Source organism: Zonotrichia leucophrys, chromosome 29 (assembly GCF_028769735.1).
Source record: "Zonotrichia leucophrys gambelii isolate GWCS_2022_RI chromosome 29, RI_Zleu_2.0, whole genome shotgun sequence".
Taxonomy (NCBI): domain Eukaryota; kingdom Metazoa; phylum Chordata; class Aves; order Passeriformes; family Passerellidae; genus Zonotrichia; species Zonotrichia leucophrys.
The window spans coordinates 2,586,033-2,606,175 of NC_088198.1; the positions used below are offsets into that span (position 1 = coordinate 2,586,033).

The 20,143-nt window shown below is 61.2% G+C and overlaps 3 protein-coding genes across 3 annotated transcripts in view; 1 reads left to right on the forward strand and 2 right to left on the reverse strand.

The window, feature by feature from the left end:
- The window catches only part of CD63 (CD63 molecule), a 7,379-nt gene extending 3,814 nt beyond the window's left edge, over nucleotides 1-3,565 (forward strand). Inside the window, exons 4-7 of the mRNA XM_064734664.1 lie at nucleotides 961-1,056; nucleotides 1,824-1,967; nucleotides 2,047-2,130; nucleotides 3,336-3,565. Coding sequence (XP_064590734.1) covers nucleotides 961-1,056; nucleotides 1,824-1,967; nucleotides 2,047-2,130; nucleotides 3,336-3,401 — 390 coding nt within the window. The 3' untranslated portion in view covers nucleotides 3,402-3,565. The remainder of the gene's footprint in view (nucleotides 1-960; nucleotides 1,057-1,823; nucleotides 1,968-2,046; nucleotides 2,131-3,335) is intronic.
- Nucleotides 3,566-4,193: 628 nt separating this feature from the next.
- Nucleotides 4,194-11,012, reverse strand: RDH5 (retinol dehydrogenase 5). The gene is made up of 5 exons (XM_064734868.1): nucleotides 10,972-11,012; nucleotides 8,523-8,841; nucleotides 6,617-6,875; nucleotides 5,289-5,452; nucleotides 4,194-4,483 (listed from the first exon to the last, which is right to left on the reverse strand). The coding sequence occupies exons 2-5, from the start codon at nucleotides 8,836-8,838 to the stop codon at nucleotides 4,260-4,262; spliced, it is 963 nt and encodes a 320-aa protein (XP_064590938.1). The 5' UTR covers nucleotides 8,839-8,841; nucleotides 10,972-11,012; the 3' UTR covers nucleotides 4,194-4,259.
- Nucleotides 11,013-13,742: 2,730 nt separating this feature from the next.
- On the reverse strand, nucleotides 13,743-18,538 carry BLOC1S1 (biogenesis of lysosomal organelles complex 1 subunit 1). The gene is made up of 4 exons (XM_064734890.1): nucleotides 18,412-18,538; nucleotides 18,042-18,114; nucleotides 17,363-17,495; nucleotides 13,743-14,100 (listed from the first exon to the last, which is right to left on the reverse strand). Exons 1-4 carry the CDS (start codon nucleotides 18,470-18,472, stop codon nucleotides 13,990-13,992), a joined length of 378 nt encoding a protein of 125 aa, XP_064590960.1. The 5' UTR covers nucleotides 18,473-18,538; the 3' UTR covers nucleotides 13,743-13,989.
- Nucleotides 18,539-20,143: the final 1,605 nt, after the last annotated feature.

Sequence of the window (20,143 nt, forward strand, 5' to 3'; positions counted from 1 at the left end):
CCCCCCAGGACCCCCCAGCCCCCCCCCAAATCCCCCCAGGGACCCCCCTGACCCCTCTGGGCCCCAGGTTCGCCGCATGCTCAGCCTCTTTTCCGGGGGTGGGATCCGCCGACCCAGCCGGGTCACGAACTCTGGACCCCAAAGGGGGGTGGGGGCCACGGGGGCCCTGACCGACCCTCATGGCCCATGGTGAGGGGGGGGTGCGGACCACCCGGGAACCCCAGGAGATGCAAAGGAACCAGCCAGGGGAAATGGGGAACCGCAGGGACACCCAGGGACCCCATGCCCCAGCCGGGGAATGGGGAAATCCCGGGGACCCGGACAGCCGGAATGGAAGGACAAAGAGAACGGAACAGGGACCCCTGACCCAGCCCCTCATGGTCACCATGGTGAGGGGGGGCTGGGACCCCCGGGACCCCCGGGGATACCCACCATCCCACCCCCAGACCCAGCCGGGAAATGCTGGCAGGGAAATCCGGGGACCCCTACCCACCCCCTTTCATGTCACCTTCAGTTGAGGGACGCCAGGACCCCAGACCAGCCGGAAGTAAGAAACCCCAGGACTCCCTCCCAAGACCCCCCTCAAATCCCTTCCATAACCTGCCCTTTCCCCCCTTCCCGTCCTTCTCCCTTCCTTATCCCGCCGCCTCCCTTTCTCCCTTGGGGCATTCCTTCCCCATTTCCTTTTCCCTTTCCCTTCCCTTCCCTTCCCTTCCCTTCCCTTCCTTCCCTTCCTTTTCCCTTTCCCTTCCCTTTTCCCTTCCCTTCCCTTCCCTTCCCTTCCCTTCCCTTCCCTTCCCTTCCCAACCTTCCCTTACCTTCCCCCTTCCCTACCCTTCCACCTTCCCAAACCTTCCCTTCCCTTCCCATCCTTCCCTTCCCTTCCCTTGCCCCTTGGGTCCCCACCCCTCCCCCCGGGGGTCCCTCATCCCCCCCCGTGACCCCCCGGTGCCCCCCCAGGTGCACGGGCTGGTGCAGGAGGGGCTCTGGGAGGCCGTGAGGAGCTACGAGCAGGACCCGTCCCTGGCCACCGCCCTGGATGGGTTCCAGCAGGAGGTGAGTCTGGGGTCTCCCTAATTTGGGGAGGGGGCTGCTCCAGGATGGATTCCAGCATGGGGGTGACCCCAATTTGGGGAGGGGGCTGCTCCAGGACCCCCTCCTGGATGGATTCCAGCATGGGGGTGACCTCAATTCACCCCCAGTTTGGGGAGGGGGCTGCTCCACGACCCCTTCCTGGAGGGATTCCAGCATGGGGGTCTCCCCAATTTGGGGAGGGGGCTGCTCCAGGATGGATTCCAGCATGGGGGTCACCCTGATTTGGGGAGGGGGCTGCTCCAGGATGGATTCCAGCATGAGGGTGACCCCAATTTGGGGAGGGGGCTGCTCCAGGACCTCCCCCCGGATGGATTCCAGCATGGGGGTGACCTCAATTCACCCCCAGTTTGGGGAGGGGGCTGCTCCTGGACTTCCTTCTGGGTGGATTCCAGCATGGGGGTCACCCTTATTTTGAGGAGGGGGCTGCTTCTTGCTCCTGGGCCCCTTCCTGGGTGGGTTCCAGCATAGGGGTCTCCCTTAATTTGGGGAGGGGGCTGGTCCAGGACTTCCTCCTGGAGGGATTCCAGCATGGGGGTGACCCCAATTTGGGGAGGGGGCTGCTCCTGGTCCCCCTCCTGGATGGATTCCAGCATGGGGGTGACCTCAATTCACCCCCAATTTGGGGAGGGGGCTGCTCCAGGATGGATTCCAGCATGGGGGTGACCCCAGTTTGGGGAGGGGGCTGCCCCAGGACCCCTCCCCACCATTCCTGCCCCGTTTCCGGGCAGTTCTCCTGCTGCGGGGTGAACAATTTCACCGACTGGGCGGGCGTGGGGCACTTTGGTGCCAACGACTCCGTGCCCACCTCGTGCTGCCGCCACCCCGGCCCCGCCTGCAACGTGCACCCGACCCCCAGCACCGTGTTCGCTGAGGTGAGACCCCTCCCCAAATTGCTGACCGGCCCCTTTGGGGGTCCCTGAGCCCCCTGACCCCCTGTGCCCCCCATGCCAGGGGTGCCTGCCCAGCCTCGAGGCCTGGGTCAAGAGGAACGTGCTGCTGCTGGCGGCCGTGGCGCTGGGCATCGCCTTCTTCGAGGTGAGACCCCCAAAAATGGGGATGGGAACCCCCAAAAATGGGGCTGGGACCCCCCAAAAATGGGGCTGGGAACCCCCAAAAAATGGGGGCTGGGAACCCCCAAAAAATGGGGCTGAGACCCCCCCAAAAATGGGGCTGAGACCCCCCCAAATCAGGCTGGGAACCCCCTGAATGGGGTCTTGGACCCCCCCCAAATAGGGGCTGAGATCCCCCCAAATATGGGCTGAGATATCCTCAAAATTTGGGGCTGTGAACCCCCCAAATAGGGGCTGAGACCCCTCCCCAAATCGGGCTGGGAACCCCCTGAAATGGGGTCTTGGACCCCCCTGAATGGGGTCTTGGACCCCCCCCAAATAGGGGCTGAGATCCCCCCAAATGTGGGAGCTGAGACCCCTCCAATGGTGGGAATGAACCCCCTTCAGTGTGGGGCTGAGACCCCCCCAAAAGTTGGGACGACCCCCCCCAATATGGGTCTGAGACCCCTCCTCAATTTGGGGCTGAGACCTCCCCCCCCATGTCAAACCGACCCCCCCGAGTGTCGCTGTCCCCCCCCCCCAGTGTCCCTGTCCCCACTGTCACCGTCCCTGTCCCCACTGTCCCCACTGTCCCCATTGTCCCCATGTCCCCACTGTCCCCGCTGTCCCCACTGTCCCCATTGTCCCCATTGTCCCCACTGTCCCCATTGTCCCCATCCCTGTCCCCACTGTCCCCATTGTCCCCATTGTCCCCATTGTCCCCACTGTCCCCATCCCTGTCCCCACTGTCCCCACTGTCCCCAGTGTCCCCATTGTCCCCATTGTCACTGTCCCTGTTCCCCATCCCTGTCCCCACTGTCCCCACTGTCCCCATTGTCCCCATTGTCCCCATTGTCACTGTCCCTGTTCCCCATCCCTGTCCCCAATGTCCCCCCAATGTCCCTGTCCCCACTGTCCCCATCCCTGTCCCCACTGTCACCGTCCCTGTCCCCATTGTCCCCATCCCTGTCCCCACTGTCCCCACTGTCCCCACTGTCCCCATCCCTGTCCCCACTGTCCCCATTGTCCCCACTGTCCCCACTGTCCCCATCCCTGTCCCCACTGTCCCCACTGTCCCCACTGTCCCCACTGTCCCCACTGTCCCCATCCCTGTCCCCACTGTCCCCACTGTCCCCATCCCTGTCCCCATTGTCCCCACTGTCCCCACTGTCACCGTCCCTGTCCCCGCAGGTCCTGGGCGTTCTCTTCTCCTGCTGCCTCATGCGGGGGATCCGCAGCGGCTACGAGGTCATGTAGCCCCCATGTAGCCCCCTCCTCAAATTCCTGCTCCTCCCGGGGGTCCCGGGGGGCTCCGGGGGTCCCAGCAGGGCCCAAGTGCCAACCCCCCCCCCCACTTTGGGGGTCCTGGGGGGCTTTGGGGGCCCCCGGGTTTGCAATAAAGAGGAAAAGCTTCTGGAGAATGAGTGGGATTGGGGAGTTTGGGGGGGTCTCTGGTGGGTCTGGGGTCCCTTTGAAGGGTTTGGGGTCCCTTTGAGGGGTTTGGGGGGTCTCTGGTGGGTTTGGGGTCCCTTTGAGGGGTTTAGGGGTCTTTGGAGGGTTTTGGGGGGTCTTTGGGGTGGGGGGTCCCTCCAGGGTGGGACAAGGGCCCTCGTGGGGTTTGGGGGTCTCTAATGGGGTGGGGGCTCCATCCTGGAGTTTTGGGGTCCCCCATTGACCCCATGGGGTCAAGGACTGGTCCTGGTGGCTCTGGGGGCTCTGAGTGCCACCTCAGTGTCCCCAAATCCTCACGTGCCACCTCAGTGTCCCCAAATCCTCACGTGCCACCTCAGTGCCACCTCCATGTCCCCAAATCCTCACGTGCCACCTCAGTGTCCCCAAATCACCCCGAGCTGAGTGAAAACAGGGACAGGCAAGTTCAGGGCATTCATTCCCCACCCCAGGGGGTTTAATTTGGGTCTGGGGTCTCTCAGTGGCCTCCCTGGGCAGGATGAGGGCCAGGGCCAGCTCCATGAGCCCCAAGTGCCACCTCAGTGTCCCCAAATCCCCTTCTAACCATGAACAGAGCAAGGACGGGTGAGTTCAGGGCGTTCATTCCCCATCCTTGGGGGGCTCATTCCCCAATCTCGGGTGGGTTTAATTTGGGTCTGGGGTCTCTCAGCGGCCGCCCAGGGCCGGCTTGGGCAGGATGAGGGCCAGGGCCAGGTCCACGAGGGCCGAGGGCAGGTAGGAGGCCGGCAGCCAGAGCAGCTTGGCGTCCCAGCCCGCGCTGTAGCGGCTGCGCGGGTGCTGCGCCCGCAGCGCGTGCTCCATGCAGCGCGTCACCTTGGCCAGGTCCCGGTCACACAGCACCGACAGCAGCAGCCGCTGCACACGCAGGTCTGGGGGGGACAAAAGGGGTCAGGGGGCTTTGGGGACAGCTGGGGGACAAGGGACAGGTCCCGGTCACACAGCACCGACAGCAGCAACTGCTGCACCCGCAGGTCTGGGGACAGAAAGGGACAGGGACAGGGGTCAGGGGGCTTTGGGGACAGCTGGGGGGGACAAGGACAGGGGTCAGAGGGGTTTGGGGACAAGGGACAGGTCCCGGTCACACAGCAGGGACAGCAGCAGGCGCTGCACTCGCAGGTCTGGGGGACAGAAAAGGGACAGGGGTCAGGGGGGTTTGGGGACAGCTGGAGGGGTGTGGGAAAGGGGAAACTGAGGCAGGGGCGAGATCCTGAACTTTGGGTTTGGGGAATGCAGGAAAAGGGAAACTGAGGCAGGGGTGAGATGCTGAATTTTGGGGTTTGGGGAATGCAGGAAAAGGGAAACTGAGGCAGGGTGAGATGCTGAATTTTGGGGTTTGGGGAATGCAGGAAAAGGGAAACTGAGGCAGGGCGAGATGCCGAATCCTGGGGTGTGTGAGGGGTGGGCAGTTGGTCCAGATAAGGGAAACTGAGGCAGGGTGAGCAACTGCCCTTGGGGGTTCAGGAAAAGGGAAACTGAGGCAGGGTGAGATGCCGAATTTTGGGGTCTGTGAGGGGTGGACAGTTGGTCAGGAAAAGGGAAACTGAGGCAGGGTGAGACGCTGAATTTTGGGATTTGGGGAATGCAGGAAAAGGGAAACTGAGGCAGGGTGAGATGCCGAATGCTGGGGTGTGTGAGGGGTGGGCCGCTGGCCGGGGAGGGGCGCTGCAGTCTCACACTGGGGCAGGAAGTGCTCCCCGTAGCTGCTGCGCGTGGCCGGCTCCAGGCGCTCCCAGCGCTGCCGCAGCGACGCCTCCAGCGAGTCCAGGTCCGTCACGTTGGTCTTGAAGAAGCCGGGCTCCACAATGCTGACCTTGACCCCAAAGTGCCGCATGTCCCGCCTGCGGAGGGGTCAGGGGGTGAGCAGAGGGGTCAGGGGGTGGGCAGAGGGGTCGGGGGGTGACCAGAGTGGTCACGGGGTGGGCAGAGGGGTTATGGGGTGGCCATAGGGGTCAGGAACATCCTGAGGAACCCCGTTCCACAATGGGTTCCACAATGCTGACCTTGACCCCAAAGTGCCGCATGTCCCGCCTGCGGAGGAGACAGGGGGTGACCAGAGGGGTTATGGGGTGATTCGGGGGGTCAGGGGGTGATCAGGGGGTTCAGGAACATCCTGAGGAACCCCGGCTCCACAGCGCTCACATTGACCCCAAAGTGCCGCATGTCCCGCCTGCGGAGGGACCAGAGGGGTTATGGGGTGACCAGAGGGGTCACGGGGTGGCCAGAGGGGTTATGGGGTGGGCAGAGGGGTTATGGGGTGCCCATAGGGGCCAGGAACATCCTGAGGAACCCCGGTTCCACAATGGGTTCCACAATGCTGACCTTGACCCCAAAGTGCCGCATGTCCCGCCTGCGGAGGGACACAGGGGGGTCAGAGGGGTTATGGGGTGGCCAGAATGGTCAAGGGGGTGACCAGAGAGGTTATGGGGTGGTCAAGGGTGGCTGGAGGGCTCAAGGCGTGGCCAGAGGGGTCAGGTTGTGGCTGGAGGGATCATGGCATGACCAGGAGGGCCCAGTCCATACCCAGGGGTCAGTCCATGCCCAGGGCTCTCAGTCCACACCCAGAGGGGTCAGTCCATGCCCAGAGCTCTCAGTCCATGCCCAGGGGGGTCAGACCATGCCCAGAGCTCTCAGTCCATGCCCATGGCCCTCGGTCGGTGCCCAGGGCTCTCAGTCGGTGCCCTGCATACCCAGAGGGTCAGTCCATGCCCACGGCCCTCAGTCCACACCCAGAGCTCTCAGTCCACACCCAGAGCTCTCAGTCCATACCCAGAGCTCTCAGTCCATGCCCAGAGCTCTCAGTCCATGCCCAGGGCTCTCAGTCCATGCCCAGAGCTCTCAGTCCATGCCCAGAGCTCTCAGTCCATACCCAGGGGTCAGTCCATGCCCAGGGCTCTCGGTCCATACCCAGGGCTCTCAGTCCATACCCAGAGCTCTCAGTCCATACCCAGGGCTCTCAGTCCATGCCCACGGCCCTCGGTCGGTGCCCAGGGCTCGGTGCCCACCTGAGGCTGTCCGAGAAGGCCTCGATGCAGTATTTGGAGATGCAGTAGCCGCCGCCGTTGGCCGAGATGCGGCCCAGCACGCTGGACGTGTTCACCACGCGGCCCCGCGCGCGCTTCAGCAGCGGCAGCAGCTGCAGCGTCACCTCGATGGCGCCCAGCGCGTTCACGGCCAGCACCCGCCGGAAATCCTCGATGTCCATCCACTCCGTGGGCCCGATGGGGTTGGCGATGCCCGCGTTGTTCACCAGCCCAAACAGCCCTGGGGGACACACAGGGTGGGGACCCCAAAATGGAACCCCCAGAGTGCCCCCTGGCACCCCCAGAGTGACCCCATGTGCCCTGGGGTCAATGGGGTTGGCGATGCCCGCGTTGTTCACCAGCCCAAACAGCCCTGGGGGACACAGGGTGGGGACCCCAAAATGGGACCCCCAGAGTGACCCCTGGCACCCCCAGAGTGTCCCCACATGGGTCAATGGGATTGGTCACACTGTGTTGTTCACCAGCCCAAACAGCCCTGGGGGGACAGGGAGAGTGGGGACCCCAAAATGGAACACCCAGTGTTCCTTGGGACCCCCAGAGTGTCCCCATGTGCCCTGGGGTCAATGGGGTTGGCAATGCCCGCGTTGTTCACCAACCCAAACAGCCCTGGGGGACACAGGGCATGGGGGACCCCAAAATGGGACCCCCAGAGTGACCCCCACATGGGTCAATGGCCTACGTTCACCAGCCCAAACAGCCCTGGGGGACACAGAGCATGGGGGACCCCCAAACTGGAACATTCAGTGTCCCCTGGGACCCCCAGAGTGTCCCCATGTGCCCTCTCCCACTTGCCCCCATCCCTTCCCGAATCCCCCTCCCCTCTTTCCCGTCCCTCACCTTTGTCCCCCACCTCCCTGTGCACCCAGAGGGGTCAGTCCATACCCAGAGCTCTCAGTCCAGCTCCTCCTGAAGCCCCCAACCCCTTTTCCCCATCCCCAATCCCCTTTTCCCCCGTCCCTCACCCTTTCCTCCACCTCCCTGTGCACCCAGCCCCTCCCGAAGCCCCCAGCCCCTTTTCCCCCTTCCCCAATCCCCCTCCCCTCTTTCCCGTCCCTCACCTTTGTCCCCCACCTCCCTGTGCACCCAGCTCCTCCCGAAGCCCCCAGCCCCTTTTCCCCCTCCCCAATCCCCTTTTCCCCCCGTCCCTCACCTTTGTCCCCCACCTCCCTGTGCACCCAGCTCCTCCCGAAGCCCCCAGCCCCTTTTCCCCCTCCCCAATCCCCCTCCCCTCTTTCCCATCCCTCACCCTTCTCCCCCACCTCCCTGTGCACCCAGCCCCTCCCGAAGCCCCCAGCCCCTTTTCCCCCCGTCCCTCACCTTTGTCCCCCACATCCCTGTGCACCCAGCCCCCAGCCCCTTTTCCCCCTCCCCAATCCCCTTTTCCCCCCTGTCCCTCACCTTTGTCCCCCACATCCCTGTGCACCCAGCCCCTCCTGACGCCCCCAACCCCTTTTCCCCATCCCCAATTCCCCTTTTCCCCCATCCCTCACCTTTGTCCCCCACCTCCCTGTGCACCCAGCCCCTCCCGAAGCCCCCAGCCCCTTTTTCCCCCTCCCCAATCCCCTCCCCTCTTTCCCGTCCCTCACCTTTGTCCCCCACCCAGCTCCTCCCGAAGCCCCCAGCCCCTTTTCCCCCTCCCCAATTCCCCTTTTCCCCCCATCCCTCACCTTTGTCCCCCACCTCCCTGTGCACCCAGCCCCTCCCGAAGCCCCCAGCCCCTTTTCCCCCCGTCCCTCACCTTTGTCCCCCACCTCCCTGTGCACCCAGCCCCTCCCGAAGCCCCCAGCCCCTTTTCCCCCGTCCCTCACCTTTGTCCCCCACCCAGCCCCTCCCGAAGCCCCCAGCCCCTTTTCCCCCCGTCCCTCACCTTTGTCCCCCACCTCCCTGTGCACCCACTCGGCGGCGCGGCGGATGCTGTCGGAGCGGGTGACATCGAGCAGGACGGTTCTGAGGTGTCCCCCGGGGGTGTCCCCGCGCAGGCTCTCGGCGCCCTGCGGGGTCAGGCACGCCGCCAGCACCCGGTAGCCCTGGCGGGCCAAGCGCCGCGCCAGCAGGCGCCCGAAGCCGCTGTCGCAGCCCGTGATGAACACGTGCTTGTCCCGCACCGACGGCAGCGTGCGCCGGTCCCGCAGCAGCCACAGCAGCGCCCAGAGCAGGGCCAGGAGCGCCAGGTACGGCAACATGGCCTGGGGACAGGGGACATCAACCCTGGGTGACACTGACAGGTACGGGAACATGGCCTGGGGACAGGGGACATCAACCCTGGGTGACACTGACAGTGCTGGGGACAGGGACATCAACCCTGGGTGACACTGACAGTGCCAGTATGGCAACATGGCCTGGGGGACGGGGACATCAACCCTGTGTGACACTGACAGTGCTGGGGACAGGGACATCAACCCTGTGTGACACTGACAGTGCGGGACAGGGACATCAACCCTGGGTGACAGACAGTGCTGGGGACAGGACATGGCCTGGGGACAGGGACATCAACCCGGGTGACACTGGACAGTGCTGGGGACGGGGACATGGCCTGGGGACAGGGACATCAACCCTGTGTGACACTGACAGTGCCGGGGACAGGGACATCAACCCTGGGTGACACTGACAGTGCTGGGGACAGGGACATGGCCTGGGGACAGGGGACATCAACCCTGTGTGACACTGCCAGTGCTGGGGACAGGGACATGGCCTGGGGACAGGGACATCAACTCTGGGTGACACTGACAGGTACGGGAACATGGCCTGGGGACAGGGACATCAACCCTGGGTGACACTGACAGTGCTGGGGACAGGGGACATCAACCCTGGGTGACACTGACAGTGCTGGGGACAGGGACATCAACCCTGGGTGACACTGACAGGTACGGGAACATGGCCTGGGGACAGGGGACATCAACCCTGGGTGACACTGACAGTGCCAGGGACATGGCCTGGGGACAGGGGACATCAACCCTGTGTGACACTGACAGTGCCAGGTACGGCAACATGGCCTGGGGACAGGGACATCAACCCTGGGTGACACTGACAGTGCCGGGGACAGGGGACATGGCCTGGGGACAGGGGACATCAACCCTGGGTGACACTGCCAGGTACAGGAACATGGCCTGGGGACAGGGGACATCAACCCTGGGTGACACTGACAGGTACGGGAATATGGCCTGGGGTGGGGACAGGGGACATGGCCTGGGGACAGGGGACATCAACCCTGGGTGACACTGTCAGGTACAGCAACATGGCCTGGGGACAGGGGACACGTGTGACACATGAGAGAGACCCCCACCCTGTGTGACCCCTGCCCTGTGTGACACTGACAGTGCCAGGTACAGCAGCATGGCCTGGGGACAGGGACATCAACCCTGGGTGACACTGACAGGTACGGCAACATGGCCTGGGGGACAGGGACATCAACCCTGGGCGACACTGACAGGTACGGCACATGGCCTGGGGGGACAGGGGACATCAACCCTGGGCGACACTGACAGGTACGGCAACATGCCTGGGGGACAGGGACATCAACCCTGGGCGACACTGACAGGTACGGCAACATGGCCTGGGGACAGGGCATCACCCTGGGTGACACGACAGTGCGGGGGAGGGGACATCACCCTGGGACATGCCAGGTACGGCAACATGGCCTGGGACAGGGGACATCAACCCTGGTGACACTGACAGTGCTGGACAGGACATGGCCTGGACAGGGAATCAACCCTGTGTGACACTGCACTGCCAGGTATGGGAACATGGCTGGGGACAGGGACAGTGTGCACCGCCTGTGTGACACTGACAGTGCAGTACGGAACATGTCTGGGGTGGAAGGGACATCACCTGGGACACTGACAGTACGGGAACATGGCCTGGGGACAGGGACATCAGGACCTCATCTGTGTGACACTGCCATGCCACCACTGCCACAGAGCCAGCAGTGCAGTACAGCACATGGCTGGGAACAGGGACATGTGGGACCTCTGCCCTGTGTGACACTGCCAGTGCCAGGTACAGAAATATGACCTGGGGGACAGGGGACATGTGTGACACTTGCCAGAGAGACCCCCACCCTGTCTGACCCCCGCCCTGTGTGTCCTCCAGTGCAGTACGGCAGCATGCCTGGGGGACAGGACATCAAGACCCACCACAGAGACCCATCTGTGTGACACTGCCATGCAGGTACGGAACATGCTGGGAGGGGACAAGCACATGTTGACCCTGCGGACCCGAGGCTCAGTGGGACCCCCAGTCCCCCCACCCTACCCCGAGCACGGGGGTCTCTCCCCTGGGACAGAGCGGTCACTCGGGACTGACCGCTCGGGACTGACCCGTGCCTGGCCCCGGTCACTCTGGTCTGGCTCCGCCTCCTGTGTCCCCACGGGTGCCCGATTGGGGAGGGGTCCCCCCAAAGCCCCTCCCGGGCCGGGCCGGGCCGAGCCGGGAGCTCCCCCCCAGCCCCGCCGTGTCCCGCTCTGGCCCGGGCCAAGCCCGGATTAACGGGGCCGCGTCACGGCCGGGCACGGGGGGGGCTCCGGGGGGGTCCCCTCGGGCCCATCCCCCCCGTCCGGGGCAGCGGCGACCCCCGGGACCCCCCGGGACCCCCCGGACAGACCCTGCCCAGCCCGGGACCCCCAGCCCGGCTGTGCCCGTGTGGGGAGGGGGCCCATGGGGGCCGTGTGACCCCCCCAGCAGGGACCCGGGCCCCCCTGCGGGACCCCCATGGGGGGAATTGGGGTCTCAGGACTCTCATGGGGGGGATTTCGGGTGTCAGGACCCCTTTAGTGAGGATTTGGGGTCTCAGGACCCCCATCCGGGAGGGGGGATTGGGGTCTCATGACCTCCATTGGGGGGACTTGCAGTCTCAGGAAACCCCTGGGGAGGGTTTGGGGTCTCAGGACCCCCACTGGGGGGGGCTTTGGGGTCTCAGGACCCCCATCCGGGAGTGTTTTGGGGTGTCGGGACTCCCCCATTGTTGGTTTGGGGGTTGGACCCCCAAAGGGGCAGCAGGGACCCCCCTCCCCACCCTCGGATTTGGGGGGAGCACCCGGGGTTTGTCCTGTGCCCCCCTCCAGAACCCCCATGGGGGGGTTTGGGGTCCAGGACCCTCGTCCGGAGGAATTTGGGGTGTCAGGACCCCCCATCGGGCAGGGTTTGGGGTCTCAGGACCCCCCTTTTACCCCCCAGCCTGGGATTTGAGGGTGACCCCGGGGGTCTGCGCTGTGTCCCCAGAGCCCCCCCCCCCAAAACAGGAGACCCCCGGTATGGGGGGGTGCAGAGAGGGGTGGTCCCCACATCCCTGGGGGTGCAGGGAGGGGTCCCCAAGTCCTTCCTGGGACAGAAGGGGGGGGGTCCCCACTTCCCTTGGGGGCTCCGAAAGTCCCTCAAGGATGCAGGGGGGGGTCCCCACTTCCCTTGGGGGGTCCCCACGTACCTGGGGGGGCCAGAGGGGGGTCCCCACTTCCCTCAAGGGGTCCCCACGTACTCGGGGGTGCAGAGGGGGGTCCCCACTTCCCTTGGGGGGTCCCCACGTACCTCGGGGGTGCAGAGGGAGGGGTCCCCACTTCCATCAGGGGTGCAGGGGGGTGGTCCCCACTATGTCGGGGGGCAGGGGGGGTCCCAAGTCCCTCTGGGGGGGGGGCTAAGGGGGGGTCCCCATCTCCTTACTGGGGCAGATGGGGGGTCCCCAAGTTTCTCAGGGTTGCAGAGGGGGGGGGTCCCCACTTCCCTCAGAGGGCCCCTAAGTCCCTCCGGGGGTCCCCAATTCCCTCCGGGGGTCCCCAAGTCCTTCGGGGGGCTCCCCATGTACCTGGGGGGGCCAAAGGGGGGTCCCCAAGTCCCTCAAGGGGTCCCCACTTCCATCAGGGGTGCAGAGGGAGGGGTCCCCAAATCCCTCAGGGATGCAGGGGGGTGGTCCCCACTATGTCGGGGGGCAGGGGGGGGGTCCCCAAGTCCCTCTGGGAATAGAATGGGGGGTCCCCAATCCTCTCGGGGGGGGTCCCCACGTACCTGGGGGGGCTGCGGGCGCTGCTCCGGCCGCGGCCTCGGGGCCGTGTGAGCCGGGGGGGGGCGGGGAGCAGGGGAGGGGTCCGGGGGGATTTGGGGCGGGGGGGAGGGAGGGGGGGGGGGGCCAAGGCCGCTCCTCCCCGTGCCTGGCACGGCCACAAATCCCCCGGGGCGGGGAGGGGGGGATTGGGAAACTTTGGGGGAAAATCACCCCAAAATGGGGCCCTGAAACCCCCACAATGGGGGGCAAAATCACCCCAAAATGCGGCCCTGAAACCCCCACAATGGGGGGCAAAATCACCCCAAAATGGGGGAAAATCACCCCAAAATGGGGCCCTGAAAATGGGCCCTGACCCCCCCACTACAGGAAAATCACCCCAAAATGAGCCCTGAAAACCCCACAATGGGGAAAAATCATCCCAAAATGGGCCCTGACTCCTAAATGGGGGAAAATCACCCCAAAATTGGGCCGTGACCCCTCCCTGATGGGGGAAAATCACCCCAAAATGGGACCTGAAACCTCCACAATGGGGAAAAATCATCCCAAAATGGGACCATGACCCCTTCATGTGGGAAAATTACCCCGAAATGGGCCCTGACTCCTAAATGGGGAAAAATCACCCCAAAATGGGGCCGTGACCCCTCCCCGATGGGGGAAAATCACCCCAAAATGGGACCTGAAACCCCCACAATGGGGAAAAATCATCCCAAAATGGGCCCTGACTCCTAAATGGGGGAAAATCACCCCAAAATGGGCCCTGAGTTCCCCCCAATGGGGAAAGATCACCCCAAAATGGGCCTTAACACCCCTTCAATGGGGGAAAATCACCCCAAAACGGGGGAAAATCACCCCAAAATGGGCCTTAACACCCCTTCAATGGGGGAAAATCACCCCAAAACAGGGGAAAATCACCCCAAAATGGGCCTTAACACCCCTTCAATGGGGGAAAATCACCCCAAAACGAACCCTGCCCCTCCCCCCCCCATGAGGGAATTAAACCCCCCCCACCCCCGGATGAGGGGGAGCCCCCCCGGGGGCACCGAGCACCCAAAAATGGCCCCTTTGTCCCCAATCAAAGCAGCCTCAGAGCCTGGGTAAGCACTAAAGAGGATGAGGGGGCTTAGGGGGGGATTTGGGGAGGGGGGGGGGCTGTGCCAGGGTCCCCCTGGCCCGGCCTGACCCCCCCCCACACCCACACACCCCCCCTGCCCCTCCCCTTTATTCCACACCCCCATTTATTGCATTGCTCTCAGTGCTGGGGGCGGCAGCGTGGTGAGACCCCCACTGGTTATTTGGGTCTGGGGGGTTTCTGGGGGGGTCCCGGGGGGGTTTTGGGGGTCCCTCAGGAGCAGGAGGGCTGCAGCTGCCCCTTGTAGACGTACTCGAGGGCGGTGGCGATGGTCCTCATGTCCAGCTCGATGCTCCTGGCCCAGTTCTCCACGTCACCGATCTCCTGAGGGTGGGCGGGTTTGGGGAGGGGGATTTTGGGGAGGGGGCTCACCCCATCCTGTTCCACTAAGGGGCCCTGGGACCCTCTGGGTGCTCCTCAGGACACCACGAGACCCCCAAGATGTTCCCCAAATTCCCAAAATGTTCCTCAAGATGCCCTGGATGTTCGTCAGGACCCCCAAGATGTTCCTCAAGACCCCTTGGGTGCTCCTCAAGACCCCCAAAGGACCCCCTGGGTACCACTCAAGACCCCCAAAATGTTCCTCAAGACCCCCGAGATGTTGCCCAGGACCCCCAAGATGTTCCTCAAGATGCCCTGGATGTTCGTCAGGACCCCCAAGATGTTCCTCAAGACCCCCCAGAACCCCCTGAGCTCTGCCCAAGCCCCCCAGGATGTTCCCCAAGACCCCCTGGGTGCTCCTCAAGACCCCCAGAACCCCCTGAGCTCTGCCCAAGACCCCCAAGATGTTCCCCAAAATGTTCCCCAAGCAAGATGCCCTGGATGCTCGTCAGGACCCCCAAGATGTTCCTCAAGATCCCCCAGAATCCCCCAGGTACTGCCCAAGACCCCCAAAATGTTCCCCAAGACCCCTTGGGTGCTCCTCAAGACCCCCACAGGACACCCTGGGTACCACTCAAGACCCCCAAAATGTTCCTCAAGACCCCCAAAATGTTCCCCAAGACCCCCTGGGTGCTCCTCAAGACCCCCAAAGGACCCCCTGGGTACTGCCCAAGACCCCCAAAATGTTCCCCAAGACCCCCGAGATGTTGCCCAGGACCCCCAAGATGTTCCTCAAGATGCCCTGGATGCTCGTCAGGACCCCCAAGATGTTCCTCAAGATCCTCTAGGATCCCCTGGGTGCTGCCTGAGACCCCCAAGATGTTCCCCAAAATGTTCCTCAAGATGCCCTGGATGCTCGTCAGGACCCCCAAGATGTTCTTCAAGACCCCCTAGAACCCCCTGAGCTCTGCCCAAGACCCCCAAGATGTTCCCCAAGACCCCTTGGGTGCTCCTCAAGACCCCCACAGGACCCCCTGGGTACCACTCAAGACCCCCAAAATGTTCTTCAAGACCCCCAAAATGTTCCCCAAGCCCCCCAAGATGTTCCCCAAGCCCCCCTGGATGCTCCTCACCACCTCCCCATGACCCCCTGGTGCTGCTCAGACCCCAAAAATGTTCCCCAAGACCCCCAAAATGTTCCCCAAGCCCCCCAAAATGTTCCCCAAGACCCCCTGGGTGCTCCTCAAGACCCGCTCTGGGCTGGGTTTTGGGGTGGTTTTGGGCTAGATTTTGGGGCGTGTTTGGGGTGGCTTTTAGGGTGGTTTTGGGGTGTGTTTTTGGAGTGGTTTTTGGGTGTTTTTTGGGGTGTGTTTAGGGTGTGTTTTGGGTGTGTTTTGGGGTATTTTTGGGCTGTGTTTTGGGGTATTTTTGGGGTGTTTTTGGGCTGTGTTTTGGGGTATTTTTGGGCTGTGTTTTGGGGCAGTGTTTTGGGGTATTTTGGGTGATTTAGGCTGTGTTCGGGGTTTTTCCACCTTGAGGGCCTGGTTGAAGCTCTCCACCATAGCAATCCACTGGCCGGTCTGGGCTGGGTTTGGGGCTGTGTTTTTGGGTGTTTTGGGCTGTGTTTTGGGTTTTTTGGGCTGTGTTTTGGTATTTGGGGTGTTTTGGGTGTGTTTTTGGGGTATTTTTGGGGTGTTTTGGGGTGTTTTGGGGATATTTTTGGGGTTTGGGTGTTTGGGTTTTTGGGGTTTTGGGGTTGTATTTTTGGGTGATTTGGGGTATTTTTTGGGTGATTTTGGGCTGTGTTTTGGGGTATTTTTGGGGTGTTTTTGGGCTGTGTTTTGGGGTATTTTTGGGGTGATTTAGGGCTGTGTTTTGGGGTGTTTTTGGGGTGATTTTGGGGTATTTTTGGGTGATTTTGGGGTGTGTTTTGGGGTATTTTTGGGGTGGTTTTGGGCTGTGCTTTGGGGTGTTTTGGGCGGTGTTTTTGGGTATTTTTGGGGTGTTTTTGGGCTGTGTTTTGGGTGTGTTTTTGGGGGGATTTTGGGGTGGTTTTGGGGTATTTTTGGGGTGTTTTTGGGCTGTTTTTGGGGTGTTTTTGGGGTGGTTTTGGGCTGTTTTGGGGTGGTTTTTGGCGGTGTTTTTGGGGTATTTATGGGCTGTGTTTTGGGGTGTTTTTGGGGGGATTTTGGGGTGGTTTTGGGGTATTTTTGGGTGTTTTTGGGCTGTGTTTTGGGGTATTTTGGGGTGTTTTTGGGCAGTGTTTTGGGATGTTTTTGGGCGGTGTTTTTGGGGTATTTTTGGGGTGTTTTTGGCTGTGTTTTGGGGTGTTTTTGGGGTGTTTTTGGGGGTTTTGGGGTATTTTTGGGGTGTTTTTGGGCTGTGTTTTGGGGTATTTTGGGGTGGTTTTGGGGTGTGCTTTGGGGTGTTTTGGGCGGTGTTTTTGGGGTATTTTTGGGGTGTTTTTGGGCTGTGTTTTGGGGTTTTTGGGGGGATTTTGGGGTGGTTTTGGGCTATTTTGGGCTGTGTTTTGGGTATTTTGGGTGGTTTTGGGCTGTGTTTTGGGGTATTTTGGGGTGTTTTTGGGCTGTGTTTTGGGGTATTTTTGGGGTGATTTTGGGGTATTTTTTGGGTGATTTTGGGCTGTGTTTTGGGGTATTTTTGGGCTGTGTTTTGGGGTATTTTTGGGGTGATTTAGGGCTGTGTTTTGGGGTGATTTTGGGGTATTTTTGGGGTGTTTTTGGGCTGTGTTTTGGGGTATTTTTGGGGTGTTTTTGGGCTGTGTTTTGGGGTATTTTTGGGGTGATTTTGGGGTATTTTTTGGGTGATTTTGGGCTGTGTTTTGGGGTATTTTTGGGGTGTTTTGGGGTGTTTTTGGGGTGTTTTTGGGGTGATTTAGGGCTGTGTTCCGTGGGTTTTTCCCCACCTTGAGGGCCTGGTTGAAGCTCTCCACCATAGCAATCCACTGTGCGCTCTGGGCTGGGTTTGGGGCTGTGTTTTTGGGGTGATTTTGGGCTGTGTTTTGGGGTATTTTTGGGGTGTTTTTGGGTGGTGTTTTGGGGTATTTTTGGGGTGTTTTTGGGCGGTGTTTTGGGGTATTTTTGGGGTGTTTTTGGGTGGTGTTTTGGGGTATTTTTGGGGTGTTTTTGGGCGGTGTTTTGGGGTATTTTGGGGTGTTTTTGGGCTGTGTTTTAGGGTATTTTGGGGTGGTTTTGGGCGGTGTTTTGGGGTGTTTTTGGGCTGTGTTCCGTGGGTTTTTCCCCACCTTGAGGGCCTGGTTGAAGCTCTCCACCATGGCGATCCACTGGCCGGTCTGGCGGGCGAACTGAGCCGCCTGCACCTGAAGCGTCTTCACCTCCTGGTCCAGCTTGCGCTGGTTCACGTAGGCCTGGGCCACCCTGGGGGGACATGGGGGAGTCGCCAGGGGGGACATGGGGGTCCCCAGAGGGTCTGTAGGGGGCTGGAAGTTCCCAGGTGGGGTTTGGGGTCCCCATGAAGGGTTTGGGGTTCGGGTGAGGGGTGGTCCCAGAAGGAATTGAGGGTCCCCAGGCAAAATTTGGGGTCTCCATGAGGGGCTTGGGGTCCCCATAAGGGGTTTGGGGTCTCCAGGAGGGATTTGGGGTCCCCAGGAGGGGTATGAGGCTTGGGTGGGGGGTTGGTCCCAGAAGGAATTGGGGGTCCCCAGGAAGGGTTTGGGGTCCCCAGGTGAGGTCTGGGGTCTTCAGACAGGGTTTGGGGTTGGGGGGGTCGGTCCCATAATGAATTGGGGGTCCCAGAGGGGTTTGGGTGTGGGGTGTCTCATAAGGAATTGAGGGTCCCGGGGGATTTGGGCGTCCCTGGGCAGGGTTTGGTGTTCAGGGAGAGGCTGTCCCATAAGGAATTGGGGGTCCCAGAGGGGTTTGGGTGTGGGGTGTCCCATAAGGAATTGGGGGTCCCGGGCTCACCCCACGTTCAGGTGATCCACCAGGGCCTCGGTGAGGCGGGTGGCGGCCGCGATGGCGTCCCGGCGGCGCCGCTCTGGGGGGGGACACGCGGGAACAGCGCCGTGAGGGGCGGCGGGACCCCCGCCCGGCCTGACGCACCGCGTGACGTCAGCACCGCATCGCCTGACGTCAGCATGCTCCCGTGTGGCGTCACCGTACGAAGCCTTCCCTCCCCCCCTCAGGGTCCCTCAGGCTTCCCGCCCTTTCCTCCCCTCTTGACAGACAGCCTCGCAGCCAATGAGACGCCGCGCTGCGCTGAGCGACAGCCGCAGTAGCCAATGGGGCGCGGCGGGCGGGGTTCGTTGCCATGGGGACGGGGGGCGGGGCTCACCCTGCAGCTCGCGCCGCTCGCTCTGGCGGGCCTGGTGCTCCTTCAGCAGCCGGGACAGCATGGCGGCCGCCGCGTCACGTGACACAAACACACATGTATAACACCGGGCACGTGACCGAAGGGACGCCCCGCCTCTTCACAGTGCGTCACCAGCACGTGAGTGGGGCGGGAAAGCAGCCACGTGACCTGGGGGGGGTATAGGGGATCTATAGGGCATGGGGGGAGGGGTCCTATAAGCCAGGAATGGGGTAAAAATCTCCTGGGAGTGGGGAAAAATAAAATTTGGGATGCTCATCCTGAAATAAACCCCAAAATAAACTTGGAAAATAAATCCTGAAAATAAACTCCAAAAATTAATCCCAAAATAAACCCCGAAAATAAATCTCAAAAAATAAATCCCCAAAAATAAACCCTGAAAACAACCCCCCAAAAATAAATCCTGACAATAGGTCCCGAAAATAAACCCCCATAAATAAACCCCAAAAATAAACCCCTGAAATAAACCCCCGAAATAAAACTCTAAAAATAAAATTAAAATTAAAAAAAAAATAAAACTAAAATCACCCCAAAAAAAACCCCTGAAATAAACCCTAAAATTAAAATTAATAAAATTAAAAACCTCCAAAATAAACCCTTGAAATAAACCCCCAGAATAAAAAATAAAATTAAAAAGAAATAAAAATAAACCCCCCAATAAACCCCCCAAATAAAACCCAAAAATAAAAATAAGATCAAATAAAACCCAAAAATAAAATTAAAATTTAAAATAAATAAAAAGAAAACCCCAAAAAGAAAAAATGGCAAGAATTGAGCTGGGGAGGGCCAAGGGGGGGTTTGGACCCCCCGATCCCGCTCGGACCCCCCCAAAATCCCCCCAAAATCCCGGGGGGGAGGGGCCGGGCAGGTTCACACGGCCCCGACGCTCCCAAAAATCCCAAAAAAATCCCAAAAATCCCCAGGGGGGCTCTGAGAGGAGCTAAAAATAACCCAGGGCTGGAAAAATCCCAATTCCACCCCAAAAATAACCCAGAGCTGGAAAAATTCCAATCCCACCCCAAAAATAACCCGGGAGATGGAAAAGGGCCCAAAATCCCAATCCCACCCCAAAAATACTCCCTGAGCTATGGGGTCAGTGCCGGGGTTTGGGGTCCTGGAATTTGGGGTCACCCCCTGGATTTGGGGTCTCTCTTTTGGATTTGGGGTCAATCCCCGGTGCCAGGATCAGTCTCTGGGTTTGGGGTCATTTCCTGCATTTGGGGTCACTCCGGGAATTTGGGGTCACTCCGTGGGTTTGGGGTCAGTGGGTTTGGGGTCAGTGCCTGGTTTTGGGGTCAGTGCCCGGATTTGGGGTCACTCCAGGAATTTGGGGTCACTCCTTGTGTTTGGGGTCAGGGCCTGGGTTTGAGGTGAGTCCCGAGATTGGGGTCACTTTGAGGATTTGGGGTCACCCCCTGGATTTGGGGTCTCTCTTTTGGATTTGGGGTCAATCCCCGGTGCAAGGATCAGTCTCTGGGTTTGGGGTCATTTCCTGCATTTGGGGTCACTCCGGAATTTGGGGTCACTCCGTGGTTTGGGGTCAGTGGGTTTGGGGTCAGTGCCTGGTTTTGGGGTCAGTGCCCGGATTTGGGTCACTCCAGGAATTTGGGGTCACTCCTTTGTTTGGGGTCAGTGCCTGGGTTTGAGGTGAGTCCCGAGATTTGGGGTCACTTTGAGGATTTGGGTCACCCCTGGA

Bases quoted from the DNA above. Each gene is read 5' to 3' on its own strand.
- BLOC1S1 (XM_064734890.1), bottom strand. From the start codon at position 18,472: ATGCTGTCCCGGCTGCTGAAGGAGCACCAGGCCCGCCAGAGCGAGCGG. The intron at 18,115-18,411 runs GTGAGCCCCGCC...GTCCCCCCCCAG, and splicing joins CGAGCGGCGCGAGCTGCAGG to AGCGGCGCCGCCGGGACGCC. The intron at 17,496-18,041 runs GTGAGCCCGGGA...ATGTCCCCCCAG, and splicing joins GTGGATCACCTGAACGTGGG to GGTGGCCCAGGCCTACGTGA.
- RDH5 (XM_064734868.1), bottom strand. From the start codon at position 8,838: ATGTTGCCGTACCTGGCGCTCCTGGCCCTGCTCTGGGCGCTGCTGTGG. The intron at 6,876-8,522 runs GTGAGGGACGGG...TGTGTCCCCCAG, and splicing joins CAGGGAGGTGGGGGACAAAG to GGCTGTTTGGGCTGGTGAAC. The intron at 4,484-5,288 runs GTGAGACTGCAG...TGTCCCCCCCAG, and splicing joins GGAGCACTTCCTGCCCCAGT to ACCTGCGTGTGCAGCGGCTG.